The sequence below is a fragment of the Gymnodraco acuticeps genome, unplaced genomic scaffold (assembly GCF_902827175.1).
Source record: "Gymnodraco acuticeps unplaced genomic scaffold, fGymAcu1.1, whole genome shotgun sequence".
In the NCBI taxonomy this organism is placed as follows: Eukaryota; Metazoa; Chordata; class Actinopteri; order Perciformes; family Bathydraconidae; genus Gymnodraco; species Gymnodraco acuticeps.
The window spans coordinates 541,839-566,917 of record NW_022990198.1 but is presented as its reverse complement, the minus strand read 5'-3'; the positions used below and the strand labels follow the sequence as shown (position 1 = coordinate 566,917).

The following is a 25,079-nucleotide window of genomic DNA, read 5'->3' as shown; positions in this document are numbered from 1 at the left end:
GGTCAAAGCATGATTTACGGATGGATGACTTGTTACTGAAGCGTGCATTGTAAACGGACCATTGACACATAATGGCACAGGTCAATTTATCTTCAGGACTTAATCACTATGTTCAGCATCTAAGATCTCTGTATCCAGCAAGGCGGGTTTGATGTTGTGCAGCACATCTGAGGGAGAGGATTGGACGGGGACTAGCAATAGGAGCCAGTCCCTTATCAGGCTACAAACATTCAAAGCAGGCAGCCACAGGAACCTCACCAAATGCAGTGGAAGTGTATGTAGGCCACCTGTCCCATATGAAAACACCAGCGCCTCCTATGGGTGAACAAAACAATGGGTTTTACAGTACATCACCTTAACAAAATGATTAAAATGGCCCAGTCATGATGATGATAATATCATAGATATGTTGTACATATGTATATATATTTAGGTTCTTCGAGCCATTCTGGGTGAATGGTATGAACAGCTTTAAAAGAAAAAGCAACATGCATTCTCAAACATCAAAAATGTGATTTTAGCAGCTAATAGGGAGGGGAGTGGGATCTATCTTCATCATTCTTTAAATCAGTTTAAATTCCCTGTAAAACATCTGTAAAGGAATGACAATGACCTTCAGGACATTGTTGTCATTGACCCTCCACCTTCATGAGGGCTGGGCTAGAAACACCTTTGTATTCACGTCAAGTAACATCCCATGTGTCAAACTTAGAGCAATGTGATCGTTGAACACTTGGTGGGGATGGCTCTCGGTCAGCTAATTGCGCTAAATGCAAGCTGCCAATTGGATAGTAAGCCTGTGATTAATCACCTGACCACCAAGAACTAATGCAGAGTGCACTTTGCCAAAATTGCTACTGGATAATTTCCCAAAGACATGGCTTGTAGTATGAATTAGGTCTAAAGGAAAGCAAGGAAGGCTGTTCCTTTTCAGAACATGATGCGGGTAATTGTGACCGTCTTAGCTTCCTTTCAGCTCTCATACTATCGCTTTCAATCCTCCCATACAGAAACATGGCTGTTGGCACGCAGCAGAAGGATACACTCGGGAGCACAGCTCTCATGCTGGATATTGCACAGCACATATGTGATACATATGGCAGTAGGCTCAGATTTCTCTCAGCCTCAACATGTTGCACGTCCCCTATGCCAAACCCTATATAACACTTTTTCCTTTTGTAGAGTTTATACATGTCCAAACAGACGCTTGTTTTGGATATCCTGCTTTTTTGATCTTGTTGGTTCTAAACAAAGGGAATTGATCCCCTTTACTCCCATTCTTCTATAAACTAATCAAAGCAAAGTGTGGCTCTTATGATTATACTTTCTCTTTGTTTAGATTTTTGTATATTGTTGTTCCTCTCACTAAGGAGAGCAGGGGTATGCCAGCATCAGTGGCTTTCCGTGTGCGTGTTGTCCATTGGCAATATTGTTACCCAGTTGTAAACACTTGAGGCCAACCAGCATTGAAAAGCATTCAAGTCATGCCAGTGTTTAGCAACACAACAACACAATAACAAGATCCATCGCAGTGGTCCAACAGGACATGCCGATCCACTTCAAGTGATATTGCCTCACTGTGAAAGATCTAACGCTGCAATGAGAGATTCACCACTCTTGTTGTGAGTGTGTGGTCGTGATAATAAGTATAGACCAAGTGTTGACAGTGCATTGCGACCTTCTCCTGCCTGGCTGTGGTGTTCTGACCCTTGGAATGTTCTACATACAAAAACCGCTGCAATCTGTCCTTCTGTTGGTTCATCAGCAGTCTTCAATAGAAATAACTCAACGATCCAATTGGGGAATCGACAGTGGAGATGCTTAATAATTTGCCCGTGAAACAGCTCCCCACTCTGACTCATTACGAGCTAATTACCAGAGCTGAATGCTGTGAAAGAAGCAGACTTAAGGCATGCAATGCAGCGTTGCACCTCAGCCTCTAGGGAACCGCCGTCTCACTTTTGCACGGTGATGTGTAAGACAGACATAGCAGCCTGCCAAAGACAATTATTAAACATTTTCTCATCGTTACAATGTTAAATTAGGCAGCGAAAGAGATTAAGACATCTATCTAATTAACTGGTGAACCCTCTTGACAGTAGTTTATTTAACAGCAGCATAATAAAGTTGCCCTGTGTTCCTGATTGCGATTGTTATCATCGTAGGAGGGAGATCAATTTAGGGCAGAGGAAGAAATGGATGTGCTTTGTGCTAGAATCACTATGTAATGTAGATACATTGGTAATTATTGGCAAATATGGCAGGTGTTGAGATGACCTATCTCATGAACTTTGACCTATGACCTCAGTCTAGAGAGAGTTCAACTGAAAATGGAAAATGCAGTCGTATCAAGCTATTCTTGTCTTTAAATCTATATTTATGGCCAAAGCTGTTCCGCAAATGTTACACATTATTTTAAAAAGAACTTTTATAAGAAGTAAGAATGTACCTTCCTAATGTTTAAACAAGAGTATGAGACTGAAAGAACAATCTCAGGGCAAGCATGGCCCCCATCCCCCCACACACTAAATGAATGCATACCCCAATACCTCAGGGTGGGTCAGTCCTTTGTCCTCTAGTTATGGATTATTGCAATGAGGAGGGGGGGGGGGGGGGGGGGGGGGGGGGGGAGGGGGCTGTCTATGTCACTCTCATTGATGAAGTGAACACAGCAGGGGGCCCGGGAGACAAAGACAGTATATGTGGGGCTCGAGGGGGATTTAAAAATATCCGGAGACATTCACAGTACCTACATTTTTTTGAGTTTGCAGAAATGTCTGTGTAGAAAAAAAAGATTAGAGTGGAGGAAGAACAGGAATGGGAAAATGTGTTTTTGGCATACTGTGTAGCCTGCTGCATCAAAGTGAAGTTGTTTTCTGTCATCATCAAGGCATATAGAGTGCCAAACACCTCTCGCTGCTTATAATGTATGTGGCTTCAATCAGAACAACTATGATTAAAGGGATTTCAGATTTTGCTGGGCTTTAGCGATGTCACAGACTGGAGGATTTAAATGAGTACTGTAAGCATGTGCTTTTGTTCTGTTTTCTTTCCCTTTTTTTCCAGTTTATTTGTCACTTTTCCGTACGCTAAGGGAACACATTGGTTAGTTCTCACTTCAACTTTTGTCTCTTACCATCTTCTGTTACAGACACCTTAAAACTATTATAACATTGTTTATTGTGGTCATAATCTTCTTTTATTCTGGGTTGTGATATCATTCTTCAGACTGGGCCAGTCAAAACAAAGTGGTGCGTTGTCACTAGAGACAATCCAAACATTACTCAAAGTATTCTCAGTAGAGCTCCAACCAAAGAAGCTACAGTAGCCAGAGACAGGGAGTGGGAAGGTGGAGAAAGACAGAGTGAGATAGACAGAGGCACAGTGAGAAAAGCATGTAACAGAAAGCAGACATTTTCATTTGTCTCCCATGGAATGCCACTCTGCAGAGAGGGCATGATCTACAATCCGTGTGTGACTCAGAGATGAGATCATCCATCTTTGACCATTTTCAGCCTTTAATGACACAAAAAGGCAGGGCTGAATCAGAAAGCCTATACTTTGAATGGAAAAAGTCAATATGGAACTACCTGCAGGGGAGCGGATCAGTAATGGTGGCCTTGTTGCCTCGCCAAGTCTCTCCAAATCCCCTCTTGAGGAGGAGTACAATAGTCAACTTATACCTGCTGGCGGAGCCTCCGGGGATTAAAGAGGACAGACAGCGCAATGTCATTCTGATAGCTCAGAGTTATCCACTCAATAAAACTTCAAAGAGCATTCCTGGATTTTTTTTCAAAACACCATTGGGTGCTGATACGGTGGCCTGTCAGGGGCATGGCAGAGGTAACAGGAAGGGGGTCTGTGCGGTGTAGCCCATCAAAGCCAACGTCAGCACCTTGGACGTGTGGTGTGGCAGCAGGCGGGGGTCCCCACCTCAGACTGAGGGGGCGGGCACTGCATTAAGGCCATGTTTGACAATACACAAGTGCGAACGGTAGATATGTCAGACAGGTGATGAAATGATGAAATGATTAATACGAGGGGGATGTTATTGTGCTGCGAAAGGTCCTGTCTGTAACGATTCATTGTAGGGAGATTTTCATTTGATCTGGAAATGGGACTCAGGGCCCGATAAGGCCAGGTGGGGAGAGATTTCTGGCTGCGGAATTCACACTAGGGACGCATGTAGCCGAGAGATGTCCCGAGATAATTTGAGAAATGCCTGGAGTAGAAGAATTTGTAGATAAAAGAAAACACTGAAGGAGACCTTGAAAGCAAGGGAATTCAGGACCATTTACAGGACCCCCCCGACGCTTTCATCTGACAAGGATCAAAACCAGACTGCAAGATGGTTCCCCCCAAACCACAGGGAGGGAGCACATAGGCAAGAACTGAAAAAACATGTATGCATTTAAGACATAGGGGAACAAACAAACCAGATAAAATATGTGAGGATAAAAGAAAATCCTGAAATGGAAAAAATATTGAAGTCAGGATGTAGAAACATGAGGCTGGGTCAATGGAAAGACAGAAACAGACGGAGAGAGAAAGTCACAATGTATAGATTGATCTCACTTACTGGGCAAAAGCAGATTGGCAAATGCTGGAGTAGACATTTAGAAAAACATGTTCATCTATTGGTCCTGACAGTGTTCTTAAAGCATTTTAAATATTCATTCAAAACTATGATATTACTACTTATGACTCTAGGCTGGGTGGGCTCTGCTACAGAGGAAAGCCAATTCAGAGTTTTTCTCAGAGATTATTTATACTAAGTCTAGCTTGACTTAAAGAGAACTCGGTAGGAAAATAGTAGAGGCTGCCTTCCAATAACTAACTGTCTCTAAAATAAACTTTGCAGAGTGCATGTGCCCCCCCCCCCCGGCTTACATAACTCCTGCTGTGGCTGAGTGCAGTGGCCTGGATCGCAGGTGAATGTTCCCAGAGTGACATTCTCCACATGTCACTGCCTGGTCTAAAAACTGCTTTGCTTTGAGTCATTAATCTCTCATATCTCCTTGTGCATTACTGTAGCTATATCTTATGACCCGACTGCATTCAGGTGAGTGACAAGGAAAAGACACCATGTGGACAGTATGGACTGACACAGTACAGCCGACGATGCAAAGCTGAATTCAAGGAGATCGCTCGCACACACACACACACACACACACACACACAACACACACAACACACACACACACACACACACACACACACACACACACACACACACACACACACACACACACACACACACACACACACACACACACACACACACACACACACACACACACACACACACCACACACACACACACACACACACACACACACACACACACACACACACACACACACACACACACACACACACACACACACACACACACAACAGACACACGGTGAACATTTGACACAGAGAGACCATACAAGACATAGAAAAACATCAAGAGTTGCTACTGCACCTGTGAGTCTGAGATTTCGGAGGGCTTCTCAGTCAGGCTGCTGCTCTCTGCGGGGATCAGGTCGTTGTACTTTGTGCTGACGTCTTCGTCTGAGTAGTGTAAACTGCCTGGACTGGGCCTAGGAGGAGACCTGGGCAAAGAGACATACAGACATGAGGATAATTCAGATGATTGTTGTTTTAATGTAAGATAATGCAAGTGTTTGCCGTCATTCCAATGTGATAGGTCAAAAGTAACGAGTTGTAGACACACTTCCTTGTATTGCTTTGACTTACTGTATTTGTAATAATTGTTGGGCAAAGTTGAACTGCGCATTAAGGGATTCTTTCTGACACTTCTGATCAAATAAAGTTGGTTGGACATTTTTGCTAATGCTAAATCTTTGCTACTATTGCGCCATAATAACTTTACAGAGTTGTGAAATCCTGTCTCTTAGTATTTCCACAGCTGTGCAATGTTTTGGCAATTCATAAGCCTTCACATTCACAGATCTGTTACTCAAGCTGGACTTCCTGTATTGGATTTAACTGTCTCACCAGGACCTAAAGCTACCCCCCCCCACCTCTGTTGTATTGATGTTTAAATCTTAGTAGTTACTTGCAGTGTTGGGACTAACGCGTTACAAGTAACGCGTTACTGTAACGCCGTTATTTCTGGCAGTAACTAGTACTCTAACGCATTATTTTTTAACTTCAGTAACTCAGTTACCGTTACTACATGGTGCGTTACTCCGTTAGTTTTTTTTATATAGTCAACAGCCAGGCGAACAGAGATGAGAACTGTACTTAAGTACTTGAGTAAATGTACTTAGATACTTCCTGTGTCACATGCGGAGACGGGCTGTGGGCGTGTTTGTGTTGTTTACTAACAAGACTATCATGGCGGCGGCGGAGCTCGAGTCTAGTTTCTCCACCTGGAGATATTCTCACTATTTCACTTTTGTCGAGCACAAAGAAAAGAACGTTTTAGTTAAATGTAAGTTGTGTCTTGGCGGGTCAAAGATCCTATCTACTGCCCAAACCAGTAATTCAAATCTCTTAAAACATCTGCAAAAACAACATGCTGGGACGAAGCTAGTAGCTAAGACCACAGAGACTCAGCCGACGCCACTCCACCTCCACCTAAGCAACAGCGGCTGGATTTTAACCAAGGGACTGCTGGCCAGGGAAAAGTCGATAAAGCCATTGCACGGTATGTTGTAGAACACATGCAGGCTATTGCTACAGTGGAGTCACCCGCTTTCAGGGAGCTAGTTAGCATGATAGCATGTCCGGGCGGCACACGGCATATGGGACGGAAAACTTTTTCCAACTACCTGGAGAAAGAATATACAAAAATGGAAAGCCAGCTAATATCGATGCAATCCAGATTGCATATAAGGCATGTCAAGTTGATCAACAGATTGTATTATTCTCCAATGCAATAACAGTACTGAAATGAAGGCTATAAGGGCATTAATGGGAGACCTTTTTTCAAGTAACCAAAACGTTACTTTTCACAGTAACGCATTACTTTTGGGTGTGAGTAACTAGTAAAGTAACTGAGTTACTTTTGAAATGAAGTAACTAGTAATGGTAACTAGTTACTGGTTTTCAGTAACTAGCACAACACTGCTTACTTGTAATAATAATAATAAATGATATTTCTATAGCGCTTTTCTTGAACCCAAAGACGCTTTACATTTGGGAGGGAGGGTAGACAAACAAAACAAAACCAAAAAGAAACAAGGAAACAAAACAAAACAGAAAAGCAGTCAGGAGGAAGTTGGGTGAGAGGGGGGGGGGGGGGGGGTTACTTGTGTGTAAAATGCTACGATAACCAGAAAAACTGTTTTTCAAATAAGGCCAAAGTTGTTGAGTTTATAAAAAACTACTTGGCCTTCTTTATTGTATTCGGAAATCATATTGAAGCACTTTATGTTAATAAAGCCTCTTAGTGAGTCTAGTCAGCCCTGATTCATTGCAATGACACTTCAGAAGGCGCTTCCTCTCCAGTTCGCATGTATCACTGTCTGTCTGTGTGTAGGAGTGCAGCCTGATGAGAATCATGGGATACTCATGAGATGGCGCCCTGAAGCCTCTCTTCTGGATTTAATAATTCCCCCTCATTCAGTGCTCAATGTGGGCTGTGGAATGTCAAACCACTGGGCCCTTGTGACTAGAGTCTGAACTGAACTCTTGCAGTGCTAAAGGGCTCATCATACAACCAGCTGCATAAGGCTCTGCTCGGGAAAATGTTATTAGATCCTACTGTACATTGTGCGGATTAAAGGGCTACTGGCATACTGCGGAGGATCAAATATTTAGATGTATTTTTGAGAGATACGAGTATAAGGCGGAGAGGTGCTGAGCGAACATTAAAGCTGAGAGAAAGGAGGAATGAGAAAAATGAGACCAGAGAAAGATGAAAAACTGGAAAAACATTTCCTAAAATGGTATGCTCTAGCCAAGAGTTCTTTAAGTAAATACGAGAGGGGAAAAGAGCTTCTCCGTATTTTCCACTGTCGCCGGTGCTGCTAAACAAACACCCATCTGTTTCTGCTGATCGGTGCTGGTTTGGCAGAGACCACGGGGACACACTGACTCCTGTTGACTCTCCAGCCATAGTGTCGGCCGCCACTCGCTGCCAGTGGAGTGGAGCTGCTGCACACACAGCCGATTTACACGTCAAAACACATTAGCATTTCTCCAAATAAATACATCCTGAAAGCATTTCAAAAATGTTGTGGCTAAATTCCAGCTGTCTTCACGAGGGCTGGCGTTCCGCGTGCGGTGTGGATGAAATGTAACACTCCACTGGGAAATCACAAAGCAAACTGTAATTCAATTATGCTCAATGAGCTTAAACTAAAGTTGATTCACTTAACTTGAGTGGAGGAGTGAAACATGTACAGAGAGCTACGAGCTATGATGTTCTACATGTCATCTCATTTGTCTATGTTGGTTTGAAGATGTTCTACAGATTTTAAGTGTGTCAGTTTATGCAGACATATTACAACTTCGCTGGGGGATGTGGGATGTGTTTTACCTATCTTACTAGGCGTAATGAAAAAAAGGGCACAATATTGATTGAAAAGAATATGAGCTAGGTGCCCTATGTGAGATGGCTGGATGAAATGCATGCAGATGGTGTGTGTATTCGTATATGCAAGATTTTGTTGTTGCATGATATGCATCTATTTGTATCTCATGTCATTGCTTAGGTATGACAGTAAATGCTTAGTGGGCTTCACTGTATTAAGGACATCTTTTCTGTACTTAGTGCACTACTCTGCTTGTAATGTTCTCTTTGTTGTTGTTATTAGCACTTATATTCGTGAAACTGTTAGCAAATGATGCATTTAAGGGTTATAATTGCAGTAATTGTATCATTTATCAATAAAGGTAATGACACAATTTAATAGTTGTTGATTAATAACTCAAATTAAAACATTATTTTCAATACTTTGAAGTGAGTTTCTAAACTAACAGGTGGCTGGTATTAGCAAGATAAAAACGAATACTTTTTTTTCATTTGCGACTATGTAAAAATAATGGTTTAAAGTCAAATCCCTCAGGGCACATTCTTTCTAAGAAGCAGTCCAACTTCGAAAATGTTGCAACAAAGTTTGAATCACAGCTCGGAATTCCAATCTGCACTTATTCCTCAAGGACTCTTCAGTGTAACCTTTACCAACTCCCATTCCTCTGCAGTCCTTACAGCGAGACCCCCCCTCTCCCCCCTTTATAAAACACAGTCATACAAAGAGCTGGAGCCAGTGTGAAGAAATGCAATCGGGAGGCCAGCGAGACATTATGATAAACTGCCTGTTTAAAAACATTGAGAAAGCTCAGCCCACTCTCACCTCTTCTCCTTGACTCTCATACACTGGTAAGTGAGGCGTGAATTATGTATCAGCTCTCTCACTTGGATAGAGAAGGCTCCACTTAAACCTCTCGCAGCAAAATTCAGTCAGCAGTACGTCGGGTAAGAAACGAGGACCGGGGGGGGAAATCAAATCCGCCCCTGGTCTATACTCATTATCAGGCTCTCCTCTTGCTACAGTCGCCTGTAGGGACTCATTAACATGTCTGAAGTGTTCAAGAGCTTTGTCATTCAACAGCGTTTAAAACCATGTTAATCTACACTGAATTACTTCACCAAGACCTCCTCAAACCCCAAACCAGAGCGTCAAAGTAAGTTTCAAACTAATGAAAGAGAGTGATACAAAGCCATACGGGAATAATGGTGTTAATTCCATCCCTCTTTATCTTAAAGGCAGTAAAACATTGATCATCTGGGTGTTGAAGCTCAAATTGGAGACACATTTGGACTCCAGTGTCAGAGTTTATGTGCCGTCAGATTGCTAATGTCTTACATCAAGCGTGGGAGGACGTGATACTTTAGGGCCCGTGTATACATGGCACATTTTTCTGGCAGAAAGGAGCTGACGTTTCATCCAAAAAAAAATCCTTTTATTGTTTCAAGGACAAGGATATATCGATAAAGTATGACCGTCGTTATATGATAAGCTAGCATGGATTTAACCTGTTTGTGCTACAATACATACCGTATCTTTGACATTTTTTTTTTTTTACTAATCACCAACTGGAAGATTCTTGCTCTCACACTATGTACACGATGTTGTCATTTCCCTGTCTGACAGCCACAGAGCAAGGGATGAAGCAAAAACAAAAAACCCAAAAAACAAACACAAGCTTTTGTACAGTGACGTCTCGGTGCTTTTCTGAAAAGTTGAATATTTTCAAGTTGGAGCGGCCGCACAAAAAAGCTGGAGCACTTAGGAAAAAGGCGCTTGGCACTGCCCTTTTTCTGTAAAAGGCTGCTTCCACTCGTTCAAATCAATTTAAAATAGACAATGGCGCTCAGAGTAAGGCGCTATGTGGACATGGGCCCTAAATTGTTTATTGTTAACCAGAATCGACAATGTGCTGTGGAACAGATAATTCAAGTACTATTCTAAGTCTTCATTTTAACCTCTTTACAGTGATAACAATGCAGATTGACAATTCGAGTGGTGATAGATTAAGTTGTCAGTCACGCAAAGTGAACTGCATTGACTTCCCTGCGATTGTAATTGAATTGACTGTCATGCATATTGACCCTTTTGTAAGACTTTGGGGAAATGTTCTCCGTACAGAGAATCTTTCTGAACCTGAAACCAAACAGAAATGGCATTTGCTGTCTGACACAGCGCTGAATCACAATGAATGCTGGAGGATTAGGAATGTTTGATTTGTGATCCTGGTATCAGGTGGCGGACTTTATCCTGCCTTTGGTATTCTGAGACCGGAGATCAAGTCGTGGCATTAATCTATAATCAGGGGGGGGGGCTCAGGTGTGGGAATTGGGTTCCTTCGCTTAGGCTGAGTTCAAAGAGCGCCGAGTCTGAAAAGTACATCTGTGCATTCTTTCCTTCCCCCCTTCAAGCCCAGAGACATAATAGGAAGCTGCCTGGAAGCCCCTCAAAGACCTGGAGATGCTTTGATCTATCCTCAAGGCCACACTTGCATACACACCTTCAAAAACTACTTTCTCTCACATTCTCATACACAAAGCAATGTATGGACATGCAGGCTCATACAGAGGAGGCTAATTTGTTTCGGTGCAACATCAGAGTGCACCTGTCGCAAAACATCTAAATATCAGAATTCTAAAACACACACAATCTGCCACATACCTTTCAGCCGTCCTAAACTGTTACTGGTCTAATGCAAATGGTTCAAAATTGGACCTATGACAGTCCTTGCAGGTGTCAGTCAGAGTGATTGGCTTTAAACTATATCATGTTCTCAACATACTGCGTGTTACAGCTGGGATGCACTGAAATAGAGCAGCATCATTAAATCCTTGGTGAGTCTTTTTATATGAAACGTTGAAAAAGCTGCAGATGAGGATTTGTCAGGAGGAAGAGAGCTAAAAATGTATTCGGATATGATGTGAAGATTCTATGGCTAAGCCAATTATAACACCATATAATATATCTCATTATTGACCTGAAATGAAGCTTCTAGTTTAATTATAATCTGCACTTTAAAGCTGCTTAAATCTCTCACCTGGTGTAGACGCCGTTCTTCCGGCAGAAAGAGTTCTTCACAGACAGCCTTCGGTTGTTGAGTTCCAGAGCGGGGAAACGGCCTTCGTCCAGACTGACCATGTCTCCGTGGGTCAGAGCGTTACAGTTGGAGTTGTTTCCTGGACACACGTACAGAGACACTGTGTGACCACAGGCCAGATGGACATGCAGGTTAGTGCCCGGGAGGATGGAGGGGGCTGATCAATGACTTGTGGGTAAGTGATAGAACAACATTAGGAGTTAGGAAGGATGGAACATAGACGGATGATTAAATGTAACTGTTGCTAAATGGGAATATGGACCAACTAAAGGAAAGTAATGAGTGAGTAAATCATAGAGATGTTTGAAGTCTTTGAGGGAAGTTGTCATGAGGAAATGATATGTCATGTCTTTCAGGTCTTAAAATGTGGACCATTAAAAACATTTTCCTTCCAGAGCTGTATATATCATAACTGTAAAGCTGACAAATCATAGGTTCAAAAAAGGTGTGTCTTTAGAACAACAACAACATTATTGTTCGAGGACATGGTAAACGCAAACGCTTTGACTTTATTTGTTTTCAAGTTTAAAGAGATTCAACTATAGAACTAATATTTGTGATTTAAAGCAATAGTTCATCACTTTGGGAAATATGCTTATTCTATTTTTCGGTGAGAGTTACACAAGAAAAATGAATAATACACAAGGTGTAGCTGGAGCTTAGCATTCAGAGTGAACACAGGGGAAAGCTAGCCTGGGGTGGTAATTAGTGAGTTTAAGAGATGCTGGTTTACAGATTTAGTTACTTTCAAACGGAGCAAGGCTAGCTGCTTTCCCCCGTTTCCAGTCTCTGTTCAATAAGCTAACAGGCCGCTAGCAGTAGCCTTTTATTCAACGAGTGTGGTGTTAACTTCTTATCGAACCCTTAGAATTTCTCAAAATGTGGATTTACTCCTTTCAGTCTGATTTTTACCAATGTTACACCTATATTACATTGTTATGAGACCCATATTACACCCATGTAACACCTATAGAACATCATAGTAACAGTTATTACACCCCTTTTTATATCCATAGTACATATGAATACACACCTATTAAACCCATGTTACAACATTAATACACCCGTTTTACGTCCATATCATACCCATGTTACACTATATTACATATTACTGTTATTAGACCCACATTGCACCTATGAACCACAAATGTTACACCCATATTCAACCGTAATTACATTATTATTAACACATAAGGTTTAAGTATTATATATACTTTTAGTTTTCGTAATGGCACGCATTGACAAACAAGGTCACTTTATGGTGAGGTCAATAATACAACAATGTGACACAAAACAATAGGTTATTAGTCTAAAGTAATTGATTATTTTTTAATATACCACCGGTGGAAACTATACAGGTTATACAGTATAGTCCACACAAATTGAGGAATGTTTTTAAAGAGTCAATAAAAAATAGAATAGGTCAGGAATACAAATGACATTTGTAAATGCAAACACAGAGGAAGACATGTACAAACTCAGAATATGATAAATGAGTGAGCCTCTGTGTAAACACTGTCTGTGGATCACACATGAATAGGCAATAACGCAACGTTTTTGCAACGACTCCCTGGTGTCTCTCGCGATTAATCAAAGCGCCAACTGTAAAGGCTGAGAGTGACAGACTTGCCATGCTGTGCAGTAGATTAATGTTTGGAGGCACTGTTGTTGGCCATGCTACAGGTTTAAAAACACTTTCAGTCATCCTCAGACTTATGAGGGACCGCAGCGAGGCCAGGACCTCCGCGGTAGCTCCAGGGCTACTCGAGGTCAATTGATGGTCACACAAACACGGAGAAAAATAAAAACTCTTGCAGGAATCTGGCCCCGGCCACTGTAGGTCCAGTGGCCGGGGCCAGATTCCTGCAGGGGAATATGGAGGCTTTGAGAGCGTCTTTGTTAGAGTGAGAAGGAACCTCTTGTTTTCCCTCTGTCAGTCAGAAAGATGGGCAGTGACCCGCAGGGACCCCCTCCCCTCCCATGCCTGGCAGCTAAACAGCTATGGCAGAAGTGCTGAGCCGAGGGAAAAACCCGCTGATGTCAGAGCTTCACTGAATGGACCTCTTCTCTCGTTCTTTTATTCTCCCTCTACTCTGTCAATTATCTAAATCATCCAAAAAAAAGTTAACTAAGTTTGATGCTCAATTTTTGAAAACGGCAAATCATTAAATCCCCTTATTAAGTGAGAATCTTTAATAAGACCATTTTTCATATTCAGATTCCTGGCCCCTCTTACAGTTTCTAAGTCTAGCTAGAAACTCTGGAAGTATTTGTGTGCACTCACCTGATTCTGACTTCTTGGCGTACTTCTTGCTCTGGCCTCTGATAATGAGGATGAAGACCAGCAGCAGGATGAAGATGAGCCCCACCAAAGCCACCACGACCAGAAACCACCACTCCTCGTAGAAAGGCGCCACTTTTTGGGCTGGACGAAACACATACATTGGAATTCATGCTTGTTAAAAATAAAGTGGCCTTATTTCTGTGATGCCTGAATGACCTCAGGGAATTCAATTAATAGGTCTGAAAATGTATGTTTCTCCAATTTATGAAGAAACGTAGGAAAGCTCACCAGATATCGAAGGAGAAGGTAGACTGGGGGAGCCGTACCCGTAGTCGTTCACTCCAATGACCCTGAAGTCGTAACTGACCCCTTGCTTCAGGATATCCATGTTGAATGTGTGTGATGTCACCTCCTTGGGGATGTCCTTGATTAGGATATCCCACAATCCCTCATCTGTAATGGAGATTACGTTTTAATTTTGTGTGACGAGAAAATTAAACAGGTAAAACATTTAAACAGTGGCAATATGTCTTTGTTAACAGGTTGTTTGTTTTGATACAAGGCTCCGGCCTGGCTGGCTGACAGCTCCCCGGGTAATCCATAATTCCAACAAATGTTACACAATCCATCAATTTCACTGCACCTGTTAAATTTACAGCAACCAAATCCACATCATAAATAGTGTCGCAGCCATATTTCACACGAAGAAGGTTGTTTGCTTTGGAAATCTTGCCAGAGGCCCTTTATTACACATCGCTGCTTGTCAACATCTCTTTTAGTGAGGTACACAAACATAAACTAGCACGGGAGATCATTTGTCATTGGTCGCTTAACTTTTGCAAAAGTAAGAAAACGGGTCATTTGATTTGAAGATAAAAACAAGTCATCCAGTTATATGATACTGCAGAGAGTTATGGCCCTTGGCATATGGACACAAGAAGACGAGGGGGGAGGGCGTTGTGAGAGGTTGGTTTGCCATCTTCCTACCCTTTATTATAATTATGACGTTTTTATTGCTATTATATTTTGTATTTTGTTGTACCTATACGTTCACTTTATTTTATAGTGTTTCATATTGTTGCATCGTTTCACTTGTCATGGGTCTTATCTTTCCGAGAGAAATCATTATTTATTTAATTTTATTTGTATTATCATACCTTTTACCTCCTTGTGTCTCTTAACCTGTTCAAATGTTATATTGTGCTGCATGTATTTGTAAAGGTCTTAACATCTGATCTGAGGGGAATGTCTTGTTGTTTATTTTTTATTTGTAATGTGTGCCAGGCATTTTGTAAAGCACTTGGAGCTGCATGTGCTGTATGAAAAGTGCTATATAAATAAAGCTTTATTATTATAATAACCCTTCTTAATGCTACACTAAGTACCCCCTTCTATTTTCACTCAAAAGTGGTGAAACACATCCCCATCAGTGAGTCACCTACCATCTAGGGGTGTTGAAAATAATCGTTTCTACGATGCATTGCGATGCGGACGTGGACGATTCGGTCTCGATGCAGTGACGGAAGATAATCGGTTATAGCGTAGTAACGTTGCTTCCTGATTTTCCGGCCGCGGCTTTACTATAACGTTTTTTTTTTGTCACTTTAATATCAAATCGGTCGGTGACGCAGAGATCAGGGAACAGACGTGACAGCGGCACAGCAACACCAAACACGGAGCAGTCTGCTTTATCCACCAACACAAGAACACCAGTCCAGAACCAACAGCAGAAGGACCCGCTCTGAATCACTCCGTGTCGCTGCGGCACAGGGATTTATGTTTATCAAAAATAATCGCGTTACAATCATGTCAGGTTTTTGGTGGATTTAATTAAGTATGAATGTCCTCTAGCAATTTTCAGACGATATATACACGTGTGTAAAGTTTGTGAAGGCAGGAGGAAAAAAGCTCCCGCGATCACCGTCTCCTCTCCGTTCCTCTAAGCCCAGCCCCCCCCCTGAAAATAATGAGTGACAGGCTGATAGAAACTTTATTATTCACTTAATCACTGAGATATAATGAAGCTAACTTACTCTCATACATTCATGGGATTTATGTAACAGTAAGACAGAGAATGTAAGTGTGCACCCACATGCAGTATTTTTGTTTGTATGCTATTGTAAATACTCCTGTCTGCTGTGTTCAGACTCAAGTCCTGTGTGTGATGCCCTTATATACACAGTCTATGGTGATGCCACATTCAGGACATTCAGTGTCTTTTTTTAACAGAAGACCGTTGCTAGAAGCTGCAGCTAGACTGCAGAAGCATTATAATTTTGTTTTTGAGGATGGAACAACTTCACACACAGATATAGGGAGGCTAGACCTACAATTCATTTATTTTGGTTTATAAATGAATGTCAAGACATTTATGTTATTGATTTCTGAAGCACTTTCTAAATAATAAAAAGAGAGTTCATATGTATTTACTGCATGTATGCATTGATGAAAAATAAGCCATGTGCAGTAATATAGAAAATTGAGGATGCAACGCATTGGTATGAATCGTGATGCATCGGGATATCGAATTGAATCGAATCGTTGACAGGATAATCGTAATCGAATCGTGAGACCAGTGAAGATGCACAGCCCTACTACCATCCATCACCTCCCTAACCCTGTCCGTGCCTGTCAATCAAAACTGAAACCTGATGCCAATTGTTTCAACTGCAGCGCCAGGATCAATAACCCATTAAAACACCAGGGAGACCCTCAGGGGCCGCAGGTGTTGACACTTAACACCACTTTCCTTATTTAAAGTATCAAGGAGGCTAGCATAGGGAAAGGTTTACTGATGCATGACTAAAGTGCTGATGGTCTGTGTCCTCAGGCGGCTGCAGCACACACCTGAAGGTCTGGCCTCGATCACGTAGCGACTGATGGGAGCACGTCCCGGGTCCCCGCTGGTCCAGTGGATAGTCAGGGCCGAACCGTAGCGAGTGATGAAGGGTTCTCCTGGGGGTCCCGGGGCTCCTGGGAAGGAATAAGAAGGACTTTCAAATGAAGAATTAAAAAATAAAGATCTATTACACGACAATTTGATCCAAGGAGCTTGTTTTGACCCTCAAGCTTACTTTCAAATTATTTCAATGGTGGGACAATTTGGTTATGTAGCATAGGATCATACCATTTTAGATAAATGGGGGTGCTAGATTACTGATTTTTTTTTTACTGTATCTTATTATAATACCGTTACTATAAATATAAAAAAAATCACATGCTTTTTTAAAAACTCCTTAGTGTCCATAAGTAAGTCAACATTTCATTTCACTTTCCAAAATGGCAAAAAGATTAAACAGAGAGGTATCTATCTACAAAAGAAAATATACAAAGAAATACACCAACAGGCGATTGGATGATAAGTCAACCAAACAAGACTTGACAAATCAGATGTAAATCCTTAATCCCGGAACAATTTTCATAATCAGATCGGCCTGTACCTTCCCCGGGGCCGGTGGTGATGTTGGCCTCCACCTCAGGCCCGTAGATGAAAGTCTTGGCTCTGATGCGGAAGTTGTAGGTGATGCCGTCGGCCAGGTCTCTGAGCTTCAACCAGAGGGGGCCGGTCCCCTTCACATCCACTGTCACTGTCTTACTGACGCCTGGGGGGGAGGGGGAGTGGAGACAGTCGACACAGGCCACTGAGGACTCTAGACAAACAAACCACATTTAGAGCAGGTCTTACACAAGCCAAGCAGGGAGGGAGCTCACAGGTAAACACACAAGCAGACATGACATTAGTAGGGGGAATAATTATATTGATATTATTATATAATCACATTTAGTTAGGTTGTGATGATAACAGAAGATAAAAGGTTGCAAGCTGTTAGGGTCAATGTTGATTAGCTTAAAGCTCAAGTAAAATGCACACTACAAGACTTTTGAACAGGTTAAAGTAAATTGATCTCAACAAAATCTGCATATTTATTAGATCTTGTCATGTGCATAAAGCTTTTGATGGAAATCAGCAGCCATTTAGAGCAGGGAAAAGTGGGAGAACGAGAGCTCACCATCTACCGGTGTGCAGGGTTCGTAGACCAGACGGTAGCCCTCGATGATGCCATTAGGGAAGGTGGGCTCGCCCCAGGATACGTTGACGGAGGTGGTGGTCAGCTCACTGAAGTGGATGAAGCTGGGGGCACTGGGAGCTGGAACATTCAGAGACCAGAGGTTAAACGATGCATGGGAAGTAGTCAATAAACAATTTTTGGAGCTCTTCCAGGGACGTATCTGTGGACATATGGCTGTAGAAATGGGTGTGTTTCAGAGAAAACTCAATACGAAGCCCATACAACTCAAATGTAACCATATGACAAAGGGTCATGGCTCCCATACGATCGCTAAAAAATATTATCTGACAGGACTATGAATTCACAATGACAATTTTCAGCCTCCAGGCGCCCTCACAGCTGACTGAGCCCGTGACACCACTGTGCTCCAAACACTGTTTGCCCTGTTGTCTTTAAACTTGTCGAGCAGAAGTTGAGACGCTTGCAGTTATACAAAGCCCCTTTGTATTTGAGAAAGATGGGATCACGATATCCACAGCGCTCCTCCTTCCTCCCCCTTCCAGCTTATCATCCGTTTCCTCCTCTCACCACAATGGCTCACGAGGGAAACCAAGATGCTGTGAACAAGCTCTTTTTCTTTCTTTAAATGCACCACAAATTTGAAGAATTGCTTTTTTATACAGCGATTTAAGAAATATAGAGAGAGAGAGATACAGAAAGAAAGATATCAAATAAAGATAGATGGTAATGGGCAATTTCTGTGGTGCTTGTAGAGAGAAAGCATGCTCAGAGAATTTCCATACTTTTCAGACAAATATGAGATTCAGCAAAAGAGTTCCGAGTGGGTTTGCTGATTAGAAACGTATGCTCTGTGTGTGGTTCTGCTAACATAGTTTGGCATGCTGACAGCAACAATTAGCATCATGTTCGCATCAAATACTTTCCTCTCGGTTGACTCATCCGATTTGAGAAAACACTCTGCGTTCTCCACACCGGCATCAGCAGCACATAAATATGACAAATGACTGAACATCACTGTACGTGCTCGAATTCATCTGCTTTAGTCATGCCATGCCGTTACCTCGTTTGTCTTCTTTTGCTCAGTAACTCTCCATCAGGTGTTCATTCATTAAACGCAGAGAAGTATTTGTTTTACTGGATTGCTTGATTACCGCTGTTCCCGACTCTTGCACTTATTCATAGTGAATTTGCATATTTATTACCTCCGCCAAAGAGGTTATGTTTTCAGGTTGGTTTGTTTGACCTGTTTGTCAGCAGGATTCAGAGATGGAGTACTCGAGTGCCGATTTTCGGGACTCGTGACTCGACTCGGACTCGCGCACTGATTGACGCGACTCGGACTCGTGAATTCTTGCGCAGGATGACTTGGACTCGGACTCGTGAATTATCGCGTACGCTGACTTGGACTCTGGCTTTTTTTCCCCCACGATGACTCGGACTCGACTTGTACATTGACGCTCCGACTTGGACTCGAGCAAATTTTCTCTGGAGTCTGATGTCCTCTATCCTGGCGTGTGCACCTGTGAGGCGAGTTCACGTACTGGGCCCCGCTATTCCAGTCTAAAGATGTCTAGAGACACACCCCGCATCGTGCTGTATGCTTTCACACATTCTGCTTCCACATTGGAAAAGAGCAGCGCAAAATGCTCGTTATGTGAAAACAATATTGAAGAGAAGGCTCCGTAACACATTACTCTAAGGATCGAGTTCAGACATACAGGCTGTCTTGAACACTATCATCAGAGTAACGTGATAAAAGTTCCTTCAAAATAAGAGTCCCGATCTTATTACTATCAAAATAAAAGTGCAAAACGAAAATTTTACCATAGGAAAATATTGGCATCATTTTAAATATAGTTTATTTATATATAATAATAATAATATTAATATTAGTAATACGCTTTATATTTGTATAGCACCTATTACAAGAGTTGTAGCCAAACTCGCTTCACAGCAGTTCAATAGACAGATTAGTATAACATGACAGGATAAAAGCAATGTAGAGGAGCAGCTACATGTCAACACATATATCCACGAAGATTAATACATGAAGACTTGTGACTCGGACTCTTCTTAGGTGACTCGGACTTGGACTCGAACACAGGTAATGATTACTCAAACTCGACTCGGACACTCCTTGGGTGACTCGGACTCGACTACGACTCTCCCTTGGTGACTCGGACTTGGACTCGAAGAGTGGTGACTCGAGAGTGACTTGGACTCGTGAATTGGTGACTTGACTACAACACTGACAGGATTACAGAACATCTACCAGCCAGATATTTATAACACTTGGGAAGGAGTGTAGCATAGGCCGGTGAACAACATATTTAATGCTATAGCGCAGGGGTGTCCAAACTACGGCCCGGGGACCAAATGAGGCCCGTGGTCCATTTTGAATTGGCCCGCAAATTCTAAAAGTATAATGGAATATGGCCCACACATGAAACTTGTGCTTGTCTTATATTGTACATCTTAAACATATCGAAAAATATATTACATGTGTTAATAAGCCACATTTTCAAATAAACTCAGTAAATTAAAGTTGAAAATATTTTTTACAATAAAAAAAAAAAGCGCAATAACTTATTTGCATAACAAGCTTGAGATATAGACTTCCTATTTCCCCTTATTTCAAGCAATCAGAGGTTTCTGTGTTAATGAATGAGCTGAAAACTAAATAAATGAAACACTAAATGAAAGCTGGGATGTATGCTGTGTTTTTTTGCTTAAAGCATATTAAACAAGCATATTTACATACATTTTATTGATTTTGCTAACTTATAACTTACGAGGCAATATACCTCACCTCTAGTGAGTGGCCCAGCCCTTCGTATGTTTTTCTGTATGTGGCCCTCAGTGAAAAAAGATTGGACACCCCTGCTATAGCGGATTCGAAAAATGTAAAACAGCCATGGTGGTGGTCTGCCTTTTATTCGGTTTCTAGTGGTTTAATGTACCTGCTTGCTGGGTGCGGGCCCTCGTGGGTGCGCTGCGGGGTCCGTCCCCAGCTGCGTTGAAAGGGGCCACACTGATCATATAGGTGGTGTAACCGGTCAGGTTCTTCAGCTTCACTCCCCCCTCCGGCATGAACAGAGTCCGCAGCCGCTCCGTATCGTTCTTGCGCTGGAACTCCCAAAAGTAAACCTACGTGGAATAGGATTCATGAATGAATATTAATGCAAGTCTACAGACGCTGTTCAGGGAATTCAGCTTCTATAAACCTCCCTCCCATTTCAATCTCCCTTAAGGGAAAGCGTTTTTTATTTGATTCACTGTAAATGTTTTGTTGAACAATTTCATTGAAAGCCCCTCTGGAAAACAGTGCTACCTAAAGTGTAGAAATGTGCATTTAATGGTGATTCACATGAAATAGATGCGGTCTCTTGAGCACTACAAATAAACATTTGAATCTTTATATAAAGATAAAAACTGGGAAGTAGGACTATAAAATGTGTTGCTCCAGGGCCTATTTTGGCACCTGGCAGCGTTTTCAGAAGATGTTAAATAAAAAAAGTGTGACTCCGACCTTGTAGCCCTGGATGTCTCCGTTCTGTGCGTCCACGGGGGGAGGGTCCCACGTCACGTCCAGCTGGGTGGCGGTTGCGGACTGAATGGCCACACTCTGGGGCGGCGCTGTAGGCACTGTTGAAGGCCATCACACACATTATTATACCAGACAAGGACATTTCCTGCATACAAGGGATTGTTTTATTCGTGCTATACTCAGTGTATTGACAAGCAGCATAACAGCCAAACTGACTAAACCTAAGAAGAAGAACCCGGGATTTACAAAGACAAATGACTCCTCTTAGCGTGCTTCTTTAGATCACTTCAGAATCAGAATCAAGTTTATTTCCAAGTACGTTTACACATACAATATATTTGCTTTGGTATCTGGTGGTGCGAACATAAACAATAATTAAAAAAAAGAAGTTGCAAAGCAGGTAGAAAAAAAGAAATATATAAGGATAATACAAAAATAAGTATTTTTAAGAAACAATTTAGCATTAAAAAAGGATACTAAAGACAAGTATTTACAATACATTTAAATGTAACTATACAAATCACCTTAAAAGCATAAAAAAACACTTTAAGTATATGGCAAACTACAGTGTATTATATTTTAAAGTGGAGGGCTGTGCAGACATGTGCAAAAAGCAGTCGGAGAGTTGAGCATGAACACATTATTAAGAAAGACAAAAAAGAACAAGATGTTGTTCACATGGTGTGCATTAATGTAATGCATAAAGTTTTTGGGGTGGATAAGAAGCACATAGGTTGTGTGAGTGACGGCTGTATAGAAAAGTCTAATCCACTTGCATTGCGGGTGGTCAAATGACTTTGTGCAGGAGCCTGTGTTGATTGAAATGACAAGAAGCGTACATACCTGCCTCCCCCACAAACACCTCCTGTGGCGTGCTGGTCGGCCCCTCGCCCACAGCGTTGTAAACACTCATGCGTATCTCGTAGCGCTTGTGTTTACTCAGCTCTGCAGTGGAAGTAAACAACAAGGGATTAAAAGTTAGGAATTTATTTAACACGAATCACCTTTTGGAAAAACTATTTTGAACACGTAGATATAAGGAACAGCAGGCATATATTTCACAGGAATTGTATCTTGTATAATTACATGTGATAAATACGTTGATTGTCGAATCCCTATTTGCTCCTTATTTTGGAAACCCAATATTCCTTCAGCTCATCCAAAATCCCTCAACCTGCCACAACAAATCTGGTTGGGTCAGTAGTGCAATACTAAGGCTGTAATCCCTCAGCAGTGTCCCACTTGTTCTCATAACACCGCTACTGAGAATGGTAAAACACTGATTTTCTGCCGCAAATAAATAATTACAAGGGTGCAGGAGCAGTCTGTGGCCATCTGCTTTTGTTGTGCTTCTCTGTGTTGGGACTACACGAGCGTGTGTACTCAGTGTCCAAGGATTTCTGTAGACAGAGAGCTTCCGTTTGCTTTAGAGAAGTGTTTGTACCAGTTTGGTGTAAATATAAGCAGCCAAATGTTGTGTTAAATTGCTCGAAACTTCAAACATATGTTGATATTGTTTTTCTTTGTAACCTAATTACTTTGGGGATTGAATCATTGTTAAAGAGGTCATATTATGAGCCCTTTCAGATTCATATTTGAGTTTTGTTGAGTAGTTGGACATGTTCACACGCTTTAATGTTCAAAAGGTGCTTTGTTTTAGCCTTTGCATGCACACAAACCTGTAGAACACAAACAGGAAAGTGAAAAACCACAAAAAGCTAAATAGGGCCTCTTCAGGACATGTGTTTTTTTGAAGACAGAGCCATAACATCACTTACTGTCCAACTGATGCTGGGTCTGAGTTGAATCACTCAGGTTCTGGATGCTGTAGGGTGCTGCGGTGGAGAGGCAAGAAGGAAAAGTGATAAAAAAAGACGGGTTAAATAAGGGGGAGGAAGTGGAGAGACAATGGGCTTAGTGTCTGATATTCCCCTTGTTAAGAAGCGCTTCACTTTGATCATAAATAAACCCACAATCACAGTGAACATACCTCCGAGTCAGCCCAGGATTGACTCAAAGGTAAATGATAGGGTAAGTTACACGGAGCAGGAGTAACAGTGCCTGAGTAAACCTAATAATAGCCTGCAACTGATAGCTGCTGATCACAAGATGAAATGTTTTGCTGTGAGGTGTCAGCGGGGATATCTTGGGAAAGTTTTCCTCTGATGGAAATAAATGGTGCTGCTGACACGTGAAGAGAAAAATGACCCGTGAAGGAAACTCATAATGGTGTGTCGTTGTTACTGATGTGAAGGTGGGAAAATAACACTTTTTGTCACAGTGGTGAATAGTTTCTTGATGTGCAGTTTTTGTCCTTGATTTATTTCTTTAAATTCACAATGTCGCTTTATGAGTATAATAAATGCAACATACCGGCAGTTCTCAATGAAAACGTTTTTGTGTAATGATCCAACAGTGTAGGTGGTAACAAACTGCTGTTATTCATGTTTGCTGCAGTAATTCCTCACCGGTGAGATCGCCCCAGGTGGACAAACTGCTGATGGTGTGAGCAGAGTAACTGCGCAGACGGTCATAAAGCAGCTCACGATATCGAATCCGAAAGCCCAGTAAGATTCCGTTTATCTTCTCCTCAGAGGGGGGCTGGAAATGAAAAGATTGGGGATTTTAAGTCTAACGTAGCAGAACTAAGCCGAACAAATATCTGAGAATATTGCACATGGCATACTTTTTCAGCTTCGATGTGGTCATATAAATAGCTAATTTCACTTTAATAGACATTTTACTTTTGTGTTGTTTCACTGTAATATTCCACTTCTTCATCATGTAATTTGTCTCTTGACTGGCATGCATTAATTGAGGCTTATAAAAGAAAATCTCGTCTCAGAGTGATCTCATCCAAAAGTGAGTCACACAGAGAGAAATCCCCGATGGTTGAACATGAGAGAGCGGAGCCGGAGGGCAAAAGCAAAACAAGAACCCTTCTATCCTTATAAACTCTACAAGTGTTCTCCATAAACATCAAATTGGTGCTTGCAGCCTCCTGTTTTCCTCTTTATGAGCTGTTAATTCAGGTGTGAGTGTTGGAGAGGGTGTTTTTAGTTAGACACACACAGAGTACATGGTGTGTGAAGCATCAGGCCCGTAAGTATAGGCCTACTTTGTGTACTGCCATGGTATCTCTTTAGAGGCCACTTTCTTAGGCTTTTTATGGATTTTGCAAACAATGGAAAAAAAAAAAAAATAAATAAATCTGCCTCTTCTTACCCGCCAGCGGATCAGCACGGACGTCGTTGTGTGCGGTGTCACAGAGAGAATGGAGGGTGCTTCGTCAGGCGCTGAGGCAACAAAGTGAGATAAATGGGCTAAATTGACCTGCAAATGTTCACAATTCAAGATGCTAAATGTATCCATGTGCAGTGGCATTCATGGAGCATAAACACAACAGCTAGAACAGAACAGGCATTAACAGATGGGTCGAAAAACAGGCGTTTGGAAAGAGGATATTTCTTTAGTTGGTTTAGTGGGCAAACGTTTGACGCTGTGCACGTCTCATGGTAACTGCAGATGGTGCACACATGTCATCACCTGCTGGGTTTGGCAGTGGTGTCTGAATCACAACAATAGGCTGATTCATGGAGACATTAGACTCCGTTCACACATACATAAGAGT

At 41.8% G+C, this 25,079-nt stretch overlaps 1 protein-coding gene across 1 annotated transcript in view; it reads right to left on the bottom strand.

Annotated features, from left to right (window-relative positions):
- The window catches only part of sdk2b (sidekick cell adhesion molecule 2b), a 290,174-nt gene that overhangs the window by 2,322 nt on the left and 262,773 nt on the right, over positions 1-25,079 (bottom strand). Inside the window, 14 exon segments of the mRNA XM_034218059.1 lie at positions 259-315; positions 5,471-5,600; positions 11,527-11,665; positions 13,871-14,011; positions 14,159-14,323; positions 16,718-16,843; positions 17,311-17,520; positions 17,881-18,018; positions 20,862-21,048; positions 21,431-21,546; positions 22,292-22,393; positions 23,227-23,283; positions 23,917-24,049; positions 24,674-24,744. Of these exon segments, the coding sequence (XP_034073950.1) occupies positions 259-315; positions 5,471-5,600; positions 11,527-11,665; positions 13,871-14,011; positions 14,159-14,323; positions 16,718-16,843; positions 17,311-17,520; positions 17,881-18,018; positions 20,862-21,048; positions 21,431-21,546; positions 22,292-22,393; positions 23,227-23,283; positions 23,917-24,049; positions 24,674-24,744 (1,772 nt within the window).